At 40.4% G+C, this 12,273-nt stretch overlaps 1 protein-coding gene across 4 annotated transcripts in view; it reads right to left on the bottom strand.

The window, feature by feature from the left end:
* The window catches only part of LOC127445811 (KN motif and ankyrin repeat domain-containing protein 4-like), a 110,401-nt gene that overhangs the window by 20,210 nt on the left and 77,918 nt on the right, over window positions 1-12,273 (bottom strand). For all 4 annotated transcript variants that reach the window (XR_007898052.1, XM_051706159.1, XM_051706158.1 and 1 more), the window contains one exon: window positions 9,112-9,205. Coding sequence is in view for 3 of the 4 variants with exons in the window: in XM_051706159.1 (XP_051562119.1) it covers window positions 9,112-9,205 (94 nt within the window). In the remaining variant the exon portion in view is untranslated. The remainder of the gene's footprint in view (window positions 1-9,111; window positions 9,206-12,273) is intronic.

A 12,273-nucleotide genomic window follows, 5' to 3' on the forward strand; every position in this document is an offset into this window, starting at 1 on the left:
GTTATGCACAAGAGAGAAAGTTATACAGGTTTGGAACAACATGAGAGTGAGTAAATTATAAAAGAATATTCATTTTAGGGTGAACTATTACTTTCAGGGTCTTACCTGTTACTTGATGCAAAATTCACTGTTCTGGAAATAACTATTAAAAACTATTGAAAAAGGTTATGATGCAAACTTATTACCTCAGTTAGGTCCTAACTGTTTTTGTCACAAGTTATCTGTGCAAAATATTTCATGTTCAAAGCTCTTAAGCAAATAAATAAATAAATACATTTCAGTCATGACAACTTGCGGAAAGATTTAGAATGTTAATGTGGGTATGACATATTGATAGAATATTGGTCTTGGCTGACTAGATCTGTTACGCTGCTGCTGCAGAGCAAGTACGGAGACTTGCTACTGCTAGAACATACACAGACATACTGAGTTAAGTATGTGGACATGGTGCTGCACATTTAGAAAAACACAAGACATGCTGCATCAAGCATATATGAAATGCTGCTGTACAATTAAACAAATACAATCCCCATGTAGCAGATCTAGACCTAGCGAGCTAATTGGCTAACAGTGCACGGAGTGTATTCTAGCTAGGTTTGCCTTGGCCTGCTTGGCCAAATGGCATGAAGCTAGTGAACTAAATCTCTATGTGTGCCTGCTTAGCTAAAAGGTTTAAATGGCTAGACTAAATGACCTGACTCATAATATTTATCTGGACCAGGATATCCCAGACCTTATTAAACTAGTGACTTAGCCTAGCTGTGTGGATTTATTCAAACTAATGACCTAAGATATGTGCCAGTGCCTGATTTGGCTACGGCTTACCTTGATAAAGGGGCACTTCTATGTGTCATGCCAAAGCAGACCTTACTATGCAAGCTGGAAGAAGAAAAAGCCCCAGCAATAGAAATTTCGCAGCATGCTGCAGTGAAATCAGCATACTTGAAAACAAAGCTAATTTAAATGTTAGGCAAAAAGAGAGTACGCAAGTTGATTGGCTACCTGATTACACGTCAAAGGACCTATCAGCTTACACAATGTGAGCCGATTGGCTTCACATGTGAGCGAGCTGATTGGCTAACAGATAATAAGTTCAAAGAACCTATCAGCTTGCACCATTCAGAATTACATGTCTGAACCGAGTCATAAATCATCACAAAGGTCTTGTATATTTTTCTGATAAATCAATAGTAAAAATAACTGTACATGATACAGTGCTGACACACATAGCCATAGTTTCACAATTTCTGAAAACTAATGTGAACTAATTAGGCTTCAGCTTTTTGTTTTAGCTCAGGGGTCCTCAACACAAGTAATTGTGTATTAAAAAATAAATAAATTATAATTTACCTAAACCAAAAAGGCTAAAGTTCAGCATTCATGGTTCCATCCACATTAAAATGTATTACAAATGTTTAATTTAATGTACTAGTATATGACTCTATACATCAATAATTAGTATATTATTGTCTTTGCAATGTCAGCATCAAAACAAAATATGTACTATAAATACATTATACTCATGTTATTATAGGCCAGGCTTAAAATGCAACATTAAATTTTATAGAATATGTAACAGGGCGACTCTGTCTATCCAACAATGGGTCCTTGGCCTGAAAAGGTTGAAGACCCCTGGTTCCATTCTAATCAACTGTATGGAATGCCAGCTGTTTGACCAGCTCTATCAGGATAATTATCTTATTGTAGAAGGCTGGTCAAATCCAAATCTCTGCTGCCAAGCTAAGCAAATCATTCAGTACACAGTAACAGGCAGACAGACAGATAGACAGCAAATGTGAGAGAAAGTCAGAGAAAGGACTTTGTTCTCTGTTGTCCAAATGGCTTCAATCATCATGCTAAAGCACTCACAGAAGACAATGCAGACACCTCATGGGATATTTCTAACAGATCACTGTGATTAAGGATAAAACAGATTAAGGGATTCAAACAGACAGGCTGAACATATTGTTACATGATGTCATGGATGTTGATGAAATAGACTTATCTGTCAACACTTCACATGAAAACACCATTCACTGTGATTCTGGGGCAATTGTTAAAATCAAAATCAGAGTTTTGTAGCTTTTAGTCCAAGTCTATTACCTTTGAAGCGATCTATTTGTTAATGTACTTCTAAAGGTCTTAGAACAAACACATGTAAAAAATTTACAGTCTTTCTCTTTTGGGAAAACAAACTTAAAGTATAGCTGCAAGCAGAGATGACGGGCCCAACTACCATGGGTCCATTTCCACCCCGTGGCTTTCGGAAAACAATGCAAGTGGACACATGCATTTGGAATTTGACATTATTCTAAACTATTTTGAAGAAATTTAGGTAAATATAAGAGGACTATTTTAAAGTCTGTTGTAAGAGCTACACTTATGTTTCATGTTTTCTGCTTATGATCCGATCCAATGACTGAACAGCATGCATTTCATTGTGAGGGTCCACTGATGAAAATGAACTTAACCATTTTATTCAAAACATCGAAAATAGGGGGTAAAATGGGGAAAAAACCCAACTGATCCTCTATTTTTGTTATCATGTAATCAAACATTTATAATTTCAATAAAATATTGACACTAATTCATTTTATACTATCAAAATCGATGTCTCCCCTATTCTGTGGACTCTTCCATGTATTTTGAGCCCACCCACACCTTGATCTGTGATTCACAGCCAGAGCTCTCATTCAACACAGATGTCATTCAACACAGATTACAAAATGCGCATTGGCTATTTGCCTGGATCAATCTGGCCAATAGATCTTTAGTAATGGTTTGACTGGCAGGTCATGTAGGCAATAATGTGAGGTTTCCATGGTTACATGGGCTGGCCTTTCCCAGTTTAGAAAGCGACATCAACCACGTGATCATTTCGAGTGAAACAGAGGAGGGGCTCTTGACATCTTAACTGCCTGGAGGCATAACGTCTTCCACTGCTGCTGTGTGTACATGACCGATCGGACCAAAAATAAAATGTTCTCACTCCTTTTTTCGATGGATCTATGCAAATATACGATGCTTTGGATAAACTAATGTATTTGGTAGAAATTCCGCACAGTTTTGATGAAGAATACTCGATGTACGGGCGGGAGCGCATTGGTCTGCTCAGTCACTTGAGCAGCTAACGGCTATCCCTGCTAACACACAATGTACAAGTTACGTAATTTATTCATCCTTTTTGGTAATTTCATGACTTACTAACAGCCAACATCACAGGCCTGTAATTTCATTACCATTAAATTACTAATTCACAACATGGTCTTTACGTTCTTCTTATGTCTGAAGTTTACCCAGAATGGTCAAGTTACGTAATGTATTCGTAATATTTGGGTGATCCTGTGACTTATTGGCGATGTAATTGTAACGTCATAGGTCCATAATATAATTACCACTTCACCTTCCAATTCCATTTTTTTACATTCTCCTGTGATCCAAAAAAATCATAGTCCGAGCCCAGTCGCAACACAGGAAAATTGCATTTCTATTACAGATTTGTGTTATAGTAGTTTAATAATTGTCATCATTAAAATTTTGTACAATTTATTTGGATGATTGAGTGGACATGAAATGTGCTGTAACAGATAAACAATGGGCAAGGAGGAGGAGGGAACCGGCTGAACAGTAAACATAAAGTTTAATGGTAAACTTAAACCAACATAAAACAAAAATAAACAGACAAACATGCAACGCGGCCACGTGCGTCTCTCTCTCTCTCTCCCGAACTGGCGCTTCTGGCTCCCCTTTATCTCGCTCTCCCGCTGATCAGCTGATTAAGCGTCGGCCTTGCATCATCACGGCCCGTCCACACCCTCCTCATCACACTCCTTCCCCGCCCGATTCAGGCCAGGGCACCACCAGTCTGACCAACTCCCCCCCATCTCTGGAGGAAAGAAACTGCCCTTCTGGCTGTTCTGTCAGCCGGTGGTCCACCCTGCCTCCTGTGAACCTTGGGGAGAGATGAGGGGAGGCGTGGAGAGAGTAAAAGGGTGAGCGGAGAAACACAGAGAGAGAGAGAGAGAGGAGAGAGAGAGAAGAACTTGCTCGCCGGTTCCCGGACGAGTTGTCGCCCGGTCCTCAACCGCTCCTCCGCCCTCTGGCGGACACCAGCTCTCTCCTCCCCCAACGGACGGCAGCAAGTCCTCCGGCCCCTGGCAGACGGAACCACTCCTCCCCTTCTTTAGCAGACGGCAGTGATTCCTCCGGCTCTCGGTGGCCGGCAGCGACCCTTCCGTCCCCAGGCAGATGGCCACGGCTGCTCCCCTGGCGGATGGGAACGGCGAGGACTCCGCGACAGCGCATCCTCCTCCCTCCCGGAATTCAGCACCACTGTAACAGATAAAGGAGGAGCAAGGAGGAGGTGGGAACCGGCTGAACAGTAAACATAAAGTTTAATGGTAAACTTAAACCAACGCGGCCGCATGCGTCTCTCTCTCTGATGAACTGGCGCCTCCAGCTCCCCTTTATCTTGCTCTCCAGCTGATCAGCTGATTCAGCGCAGGCCGTGCATCATCATGGCCTGGCCACGCCCTCCTCCTTGTCACATGTGCCATTATAAAACAAAATGTTCCGCACCTCAGTGGATGTACACTACCGTTCAAAAGTTTAGGGTCACTTACTCATTCTTTATTTTATTTTTTATTTTTTTAATTCACATTTTAGAATAATAGTAAAGTCATCACAACTATGGAATAACAGAAATGGAAATATGGGAATTATGTTGTGACTAAAAAAATCCAAAAATAAATCAAAACTGTGTTATATTTTAGCATCTTCCAAGTGGCCACACTTTGCCTAGATTTTGCAGAAATGTACTCTTGGCATTTTCTCAAACAACTTCTTGAGGTAACACCCTAGGATGCTTTTTAAACAGTATTGAAGGAGTTCCCATCTATGTTGGGCACTTAGTGGCTGCTTTTCTTAATTATTCGGCCCAAGTCATCAATTTCAAAAACTTTTTTTTTTAAATACAATTTTAGTTTTGTAATTAAATAAATTAATATGTTGGCACAATTATATTTTTGTCTACAAAACTAATTTCAAACATTTAAGCATATGCCTTCAGATCAAAAGATTTTTAAGATCATGAGAAACATTTCAGTCAAGTGACCCCAAACTTTTGAACGGAAGTGTATATCTTGAGTGGGGACACATTTGTTTGTATTTTTCTATGGGATTCGACTGAAAAGAGTGCAAACTGCGGAACTTGCAGCAACGAGGAGCACTCGCCGCCCATTCTTGATTCCTCAACTACACCACTGCGGCACATAGGTTGCTATCTTCTTAATACTGTATAAATAATGCTTAAGTTGTTTAAAGTTAAAAGCAGTTCATGAGCATGCAGTTGTTATTGAGTATATACAATAAAGATGTTTATGGAGTGCAAAGTTATGAGGTAGAGAAGCAGAGACCAGTTCAATGCAAATGTCTATGAATATAGTACAAGGTGCAAATGAAGAAGTATAAACACTGAAGGTGCATTGTACAGAATTAAGTATAAATATGTAAATATATATATATATGGCCAGTGACCATAACAGTGCAAGTGGCATCAAGAGGTAGAAATTATGTGCAAAGAAATGTGCAAGGGAATGTGCAAAAAAAAACAAAAACAAATGTAGTCTGAGTGGGGTGTAGTGTTCAGCGCCTGAGTTTAGAGTTCAGTAGGCTGACAGCTGAGGGAAAGAAACTGTTCCCGAGTCTGCTGGTGCGACAGTGAAGACTCCTATAGCGTCTCCCAGATGGGAGAGGAGTAAATAGACCATGGTTGGGGTGAGAGGTGTCTTTGATAATGCTTCTCACCCTCCTTAGGCAGCGTTTGTGGTGAATGTCTTTGATGGAGGGTGGCTGAACACCAGTGATGTATTGGGCAGTTTTCACCACCCGCTGGAGGGCCTTCTGGTCTGAGACAGTGCAGTTGCCATACCACACTGTGATGCAGTTTGTTAGTATACTTTCAATAGTGCAATGGTAAAAGTTCAGCAGGATGTGGGGGGACAGATGAGCTTTCCTTAGCTTCCTAAAGAAGTAAAGGCGCTGTTTCGCCTTTTTGATCAGAGTGGAGGTGTTGTAGGTCCAGGAAAGATCTTCAGAGATGTGGACACCCAGGAACCTGAAGCTAGTCACACACTCCACTTCGTCCCCATCAATGTAGATGGGAGTGTATGTGTCCGCCGGTAGTCCACAATCAGCTCCTTGGTCTTCTGGGTGTTGAGTGTGAGATTGTTGTTGGCACACCACACTGCCAGGTGCTGTACCTCTTCCCTGTAGGCTGTCTCATCGTCGCTGCTGATCAGGCCTACCACCGTGGTGTGATCTGCAAACTTGATTATGGAGTTGGAGCCATGCTCAGGTATGCAGTCGTGGGTGAAGAGGGAGTAGAGGATTGGACTCAGCACACAGCCCTGTGGTGCACCAGTGTTCAAAGTGAGGGTGAAGGAGCTGTGGTTGCTGATCCTAACAGACTGTGGTCTGTTAGTGAGAAAGTCCAAGGTCCAGTTGCACAGGGAGAGGCTGATTCAAGATCAGTGAGCTTGGAGATCAGCTTGGATGGGATCACAGTATTGAAGGCAGAACTTCAATCAATGAATAGCATCCTGACATATGTGTTGTTTTTGTCCAAGTGAGTCAGGGCAGAGTGAAGAGCTGAAGCGATAGCATCCTCAGTTGACCTGTTGGGTTTGTAGGCAAACTGATATGGGTCCAGCATTGGGGGCAGGCATGTTTTCAGGTGGGAGAGGACCAGCCTCTCAAAACACTTAGCGGTGATGAGAGTAAGTGCAATGGGGCGGAAGTCGTTGAGGGCCACTGCAGCAGCATGTTTTGGTATTGGTACAATGGTGGCTGTTTTGAAGCAGGTGGGGACAATGGCCTGGGCCAAGGAGAGGTTGAAAATGTTGGTGAAGACATCTGCCAGCTGTTCTGTGCAGGCCCTGAGCACTCAGCCAGGGATGCCATCAGGGCCAGCAGCTTTATGTGCATTCACTCTGCTCAGGGTGGAGCACATGTCGCTGGTGGAAAATGTGAGCTGCTGATCATCAGGTGGGACCTCAGCTTTTATGGGTGGTTCTGTGTTTCCATGATCAAAGTGAGCATAAAATTGTTCAGTTTGTCTGGGTGGGTGGCATTACTGGTTGGGGGGGTACTGTTTGCTGGTTTGTAACTTGTGAGGGCATGGATGTCTGTCCTCATACGTCGGAGGTCATTGTTCTTAAATTTGTCCTCAATCCACAGTTTGTAATTGTGTTTGGCTGATTTAATTCCCCTCTTCAGATTGGCCCTGGATAAATTGTAGACTTCCCGGTCGCCAGATCTGAAAGCAGCATCAAGTGCCTTCAGCAGGTGTCAGACTTCCTTGCTCATCCAGGGTTTCTGATTGGGGTATGTTTGAATTGTTTTATGGGTGGTTACCTTGTCGACACACCTGTTGATGTGTTGCAGAACAGAATTTGTGTATGTATTAATGTCCGTGGGTGAGTCCAGGTTGGCCTGAGAAGCAAACGCATTCCAGTCTGTGTTCTGGAACTCATGCTGTAGTGTAGAGTCTGCTACTGCTAACTGCTAAGCAGTTACACATGCTTAGACTATACATAACAGTCTGCGCATGTGCGAGAAGTTGACGAAAGAGGGATCCCTTCTGGACACGACCCGCAAAATTCTGGAGGGACCGAGATGTGGTTTTTTGGGAATCATTCACCAATTGAGCATGGCTGTCCTCTGTTGGACATTTCTGGTACTGCGTCTGAACAAATTAATTGCCACTCAGAACTGGGTTAGACATATGGCTTTGATTTTCTAGTATTTTTAAATTTCAGTTGATATTTTTATTATATTTTATTTATTTAAATAATAAAAAGTTTGTGCAGCATATTTTCATTACAATAAATTTAAACTTCTCTAGCTTTTTTTATTTCACTTTAAAAACTGCTTTCACTTGCACAATAAACTGCCATGGCAACAGTATTTAAGATATCAAATATTCCTTTACAATTTTACATCAGCAGTGTGTTGACATTATTCTAAATAATTCTGAAGCAATTCATGTAAGCACAAGAGGGCTATTTGAAAGTCTTTTAAAATTGCCTTACTTCCTGCTGCCAGTTGGTGGCACTATGACCGTGACCCATAATAGCCGCATCCATGTGATCAATCCCCATTACCAAACATACAGCTGAATTTTCATAAAAATCACAGAATGCAAACACAAGATATAAGGAACTTCCTGTTTTCTATTTTTCGCCATAAATGTATTGCTTCGCCATGGCGACACTGTTCATAATATCTAATTAGCAATTTGGCATCTTCAATGTCTTGGCATAATATTGCCTAAATTTAGTGACAATCACATGAATCTGAAAAGGGATGTGTTACAGAGCCCCCCGAACATGTCCATATTCTAGGTGGCGCTACAGAGCCCCCTCTACATGCCCATGTATGAACTTTTGCCAAGCCCTAATGGCCAACGACTCTGACGCGTGTGAAAAAGTTCATGAGTTTTTGAGAATGTTAAGTGCCCCAAAAGCCCCCGAAACCTTGAAAATAATAATAATAATAATAATAATAATAATAATCCTTAGAAGAACAATAGGGCCTACACATTTTCAGTGCTTGGGCCCTAATTATTGATGATTAATCTAGCATTATATAGATTTTTGTCAAATCAAATGCTCTCAAAAAATGACATTGTCCCTCCCTCTAAAAAAACCTGCACCCAAGTAGCAAGTAGCAAGTAGCAGATCATGTATATTGGCTATTTTTTGTTTTTAAAACGAGGCAGGGACGAGCCCTTCTATTTGCACCTGCGCAAACTTAATGTTTCAATAGGATATATGTAAACAAAGGAGTGAAATCTTCTATTTTATGGAGTCTACATCAAAATAAAAGGCAAATCTTAAGTATGCTTCTCGCTTAGAAGTTGCTGGAATTGTACTACCAACAGGTTTTGAAGGAGTTTCCTAACATCCTATAATGCTTAATTACTTAAAATATTCTTTTATAACTTCAACACAGATAGTGATTTTATGAAAAGCATTACCATCAACCACAAAAAAATGTAATAATGTTCTGTTTCAAGTAGGCAAATATGCCAAAAATGCATAAAAATCATACCCTCCATTTACGCCAACAAACTTCAAGTTCTTCTTTGCTCCCCCGTTGCTCTGCTTGTCAGGACAGTCATTCTTCTTCATGATGGATTTTAGGCCTTATATGGGGAGATGGTCAGATATGTGAAAATGTTAGCCAAGCCTGCACCTGTTCATCCTCCCAAACACCTGTTTCACATCGCACGCCAAAGCGGTGTGTCCGTAAAGCTACAGCGTAACTACAGCAGCAGACTTGCAGTGGTTTTTCACACTAGAACAGCTGCAACTTTCTACAGAAAATAAAGTGTTACAATATTGAGTATTTCCTTTATTAATGACAATAGCTTATAAAATGGTTTTCAGGAGTAGATCATTGATAAAAAGGATTACAAACTTGACCGTCATGACTCTGGTTTACATGATGTTGGTGTAACCCTAATGTACTCTTGTAGAATTATTTCAGTTAGTGGCAGCCAACACTAGAAACTCTGCTCTATACAAACATCATCATTCAGTGAAGAAACTAGGTTTGTAAATGAAGGTGGAGGGCAATGAGCCATCAAATGTTGTTTGCACAACACGGGAAGGCGATAACTCAGTTCGGCTCGATCAATCGGCTTTAAAATATAGTCAGAAATAATCTCTTTGTCAAACACCAGCTGAAACTTTTAAGTGTTGAGTACTTTCCTTATATGAAAAAAGACACACTTACAAAGAATATATTAAAATGTTAACTTACTATCTGCACCAACAGTCAAATCAACTGCATCCTAACCTTTTTCTTTTGTTAATTAACCCTTATAGACCATTTCAAGAGCGTAAACAAAAACAAATAAATTAGAAAGGTCCAAACGTATTTCCGGATCCTTTCAACAAATCTCTTTTTCAAGGTAAGTCTGTCCATTCGGCGGCCGTTTTTGGAACGCTCTTGGGCAGTTTGGGCAGCTATTTTTCTATGTAAACAAGCATCATGACAGTGCTCCTATCTTCTTGAATGGGAAAAGACCAAAATCTCCAAAATGGTTGGTCAAGATTATGATAAAAGAACATATTTCAAATAAGCAGTAAAATTTTATTGGTCCGAGGCACGTGTGGTGGCCTGGCCACGATGCATACTCCAATCCCAAGTGTCATATTTAACTCGCACTGGGGGTGCGGGTCCGGAGTCGCATCTAACTCACACCGGACCCTCACTGCTCCGTTCCTGGACCCGTGAAGATGCCAGCAGGTAGAGATTAGTCTCCCGAGGAGAGGCGCACTCTGTGTTTAAAGGCAGCGGTGATGAGGCTGTATTTTTTTCATTGAACATTGGCTGCCGTTGGGCATTCCAATTTCTTCCATTCATTTTAATAGAAATGACCCATTTCTACTAAATGGTTTCTGTTTTGACAAGCAAGAAATGTTCACGAAACAGTAACGTCACTTGACGTCACCAACGAACAGTCCTTGAAATGGTCTATAAAAAGTGTGTTGAGGGTCATAGAGAGCTTTGATTCTTCACATCCACAATCAGTGTTGTCTTATCCAATGCTGTAGACTTGCGAATACAAGAATGAAGTAAGCTGCAAATTTACCGACCATCTGGGCTGTTGCATGTAGTTTACTACTGCCAGCACACTCGGCTGCATACGGGTAGTATTGCTGTTAAGCCTATAGACCTGCTTTCTGTATTAAGCATATAACTTGTAGTATACTGTAGCTTAAAATTATAAAACTGTACTTCTGCTTGAGCTATAATTAAATTAATTTCAATTTGTTTTTGTGTCATTTTACTGGTAATAGTGCTTTCTCTTTTTTGATGTTGTTTTCCCACGTGCTCTACATATAGAAACACACTAGATTACAATTATATGCTTTTTGGTGAAATTTCTACTTTTTCATGTCATCTCATGTTCATGATGTCAATCAACAGTGTGCTGTCACTTTAATTCAGCATGAACAGTGCTGCAAAGATAGACTGTGCCAAAACTCTGGCAGCACTGCTGCTCACACTACGCTCCTGCTACTGTCTGCCATGCTTCTTCAGCTCCCATGTGTGAATACTCTAACCTGTTAACATTGGCACTGAAAAATATATGTCCTGCTTACGCTTGCAGTGTGAAATAAGCCTAACAATAACCAAACTTTGTACACTATGCAGTCCATTTGACTGACCTAAATATAAAGCATAGTCTATGTAGTAGATAGGAGAAAGAAACACTTGCATCTTTAAAAACTGCTCATAGAATGAAAAATACCCTCAATAAATCCTTAATCCTTAAATTAATCTAAATAATGTGCCTCATGTGGGCATGTTTGATCATTAAATACCCTGCTAAACTTAAGTTTAAACACTCTAAACTGGTTGTTGGGCATTTATTTCATAGCGATAGAATGCAGAATTCTGAATCAATTTCTTCTGAATAAATGTCTCAGTATCCCTGTACTAGAAATAATGTGAAAGACAAATTGCTGAATCTTTAACTTCCTGTTCTCCACAGAATAGGAAGTCAGTTGCATTCATCCATAATGCAGTACACCATACTGTCAAAACAACTGTTACAGTCACAGAGAAACTGATGTTTAATTAAAAATGGCTCTCAAAAAGAGAACTGCCACAGAAAATGTTCATCAATCATGTGATCCTGAAAGGGTTGGAGCAACACAAAGCATTTGTTCCCATGTGTCAGTGTTTGTTGTAGAGAACAGATGTGCATAACAGGCAGTGGAGCCTGTGGATGCAATTACAACAAAACACAACTCATCAAATACTCTGGAATGCTTCCTCAATTTGGCAAAAACCTCAGAATCTCATAAGACTATGTGCATTCCACAGAACATTACATGGTAAGTTTGAATCAAAAATAGTCAGGACACTATCCTTTTACTAGTAAGACTGGTTACTTTTAAGTGACAATATTGATAGTGTTAAACAGAATTGCTACCAATGTAGAAAGTAAATACCTGATAAGAACCAAAGAGCACAGTTAAGCAACTGTGTTCGCACAAATGGTAATGTATGCCAATATTTACAGTATGAGACAACAACATCTTGTAAGCAATGCAATATGAGCCAGAAGCTTTTAAAATGTCAACACAAATTCCCAAATAGTCTTGACATACAGTAAGCAACTTCAGTATCAAAGCATTTTAATACCACTTGGTCTCTGCATGCCAACAGACTTTCTGTGCAAGTTCCTGTGCCACA

This window comes from Myxocyprinus asiaticus, chromosome 9, assembly GCF_019703515.2.
Source record: "Myxocyprinus asiaticus isolate MX2 ecotype Aquarium Trade chromosome 9, UBuf_Myxa_2, whole genome shotgun sequence".
Lineage (NCBI taxonomy): Eukaryota > Metazoa > Chordata > Actinopteri > Cypriniformes > Catostomidae > Myxocyprinus > Myxocyprinus asiaticus.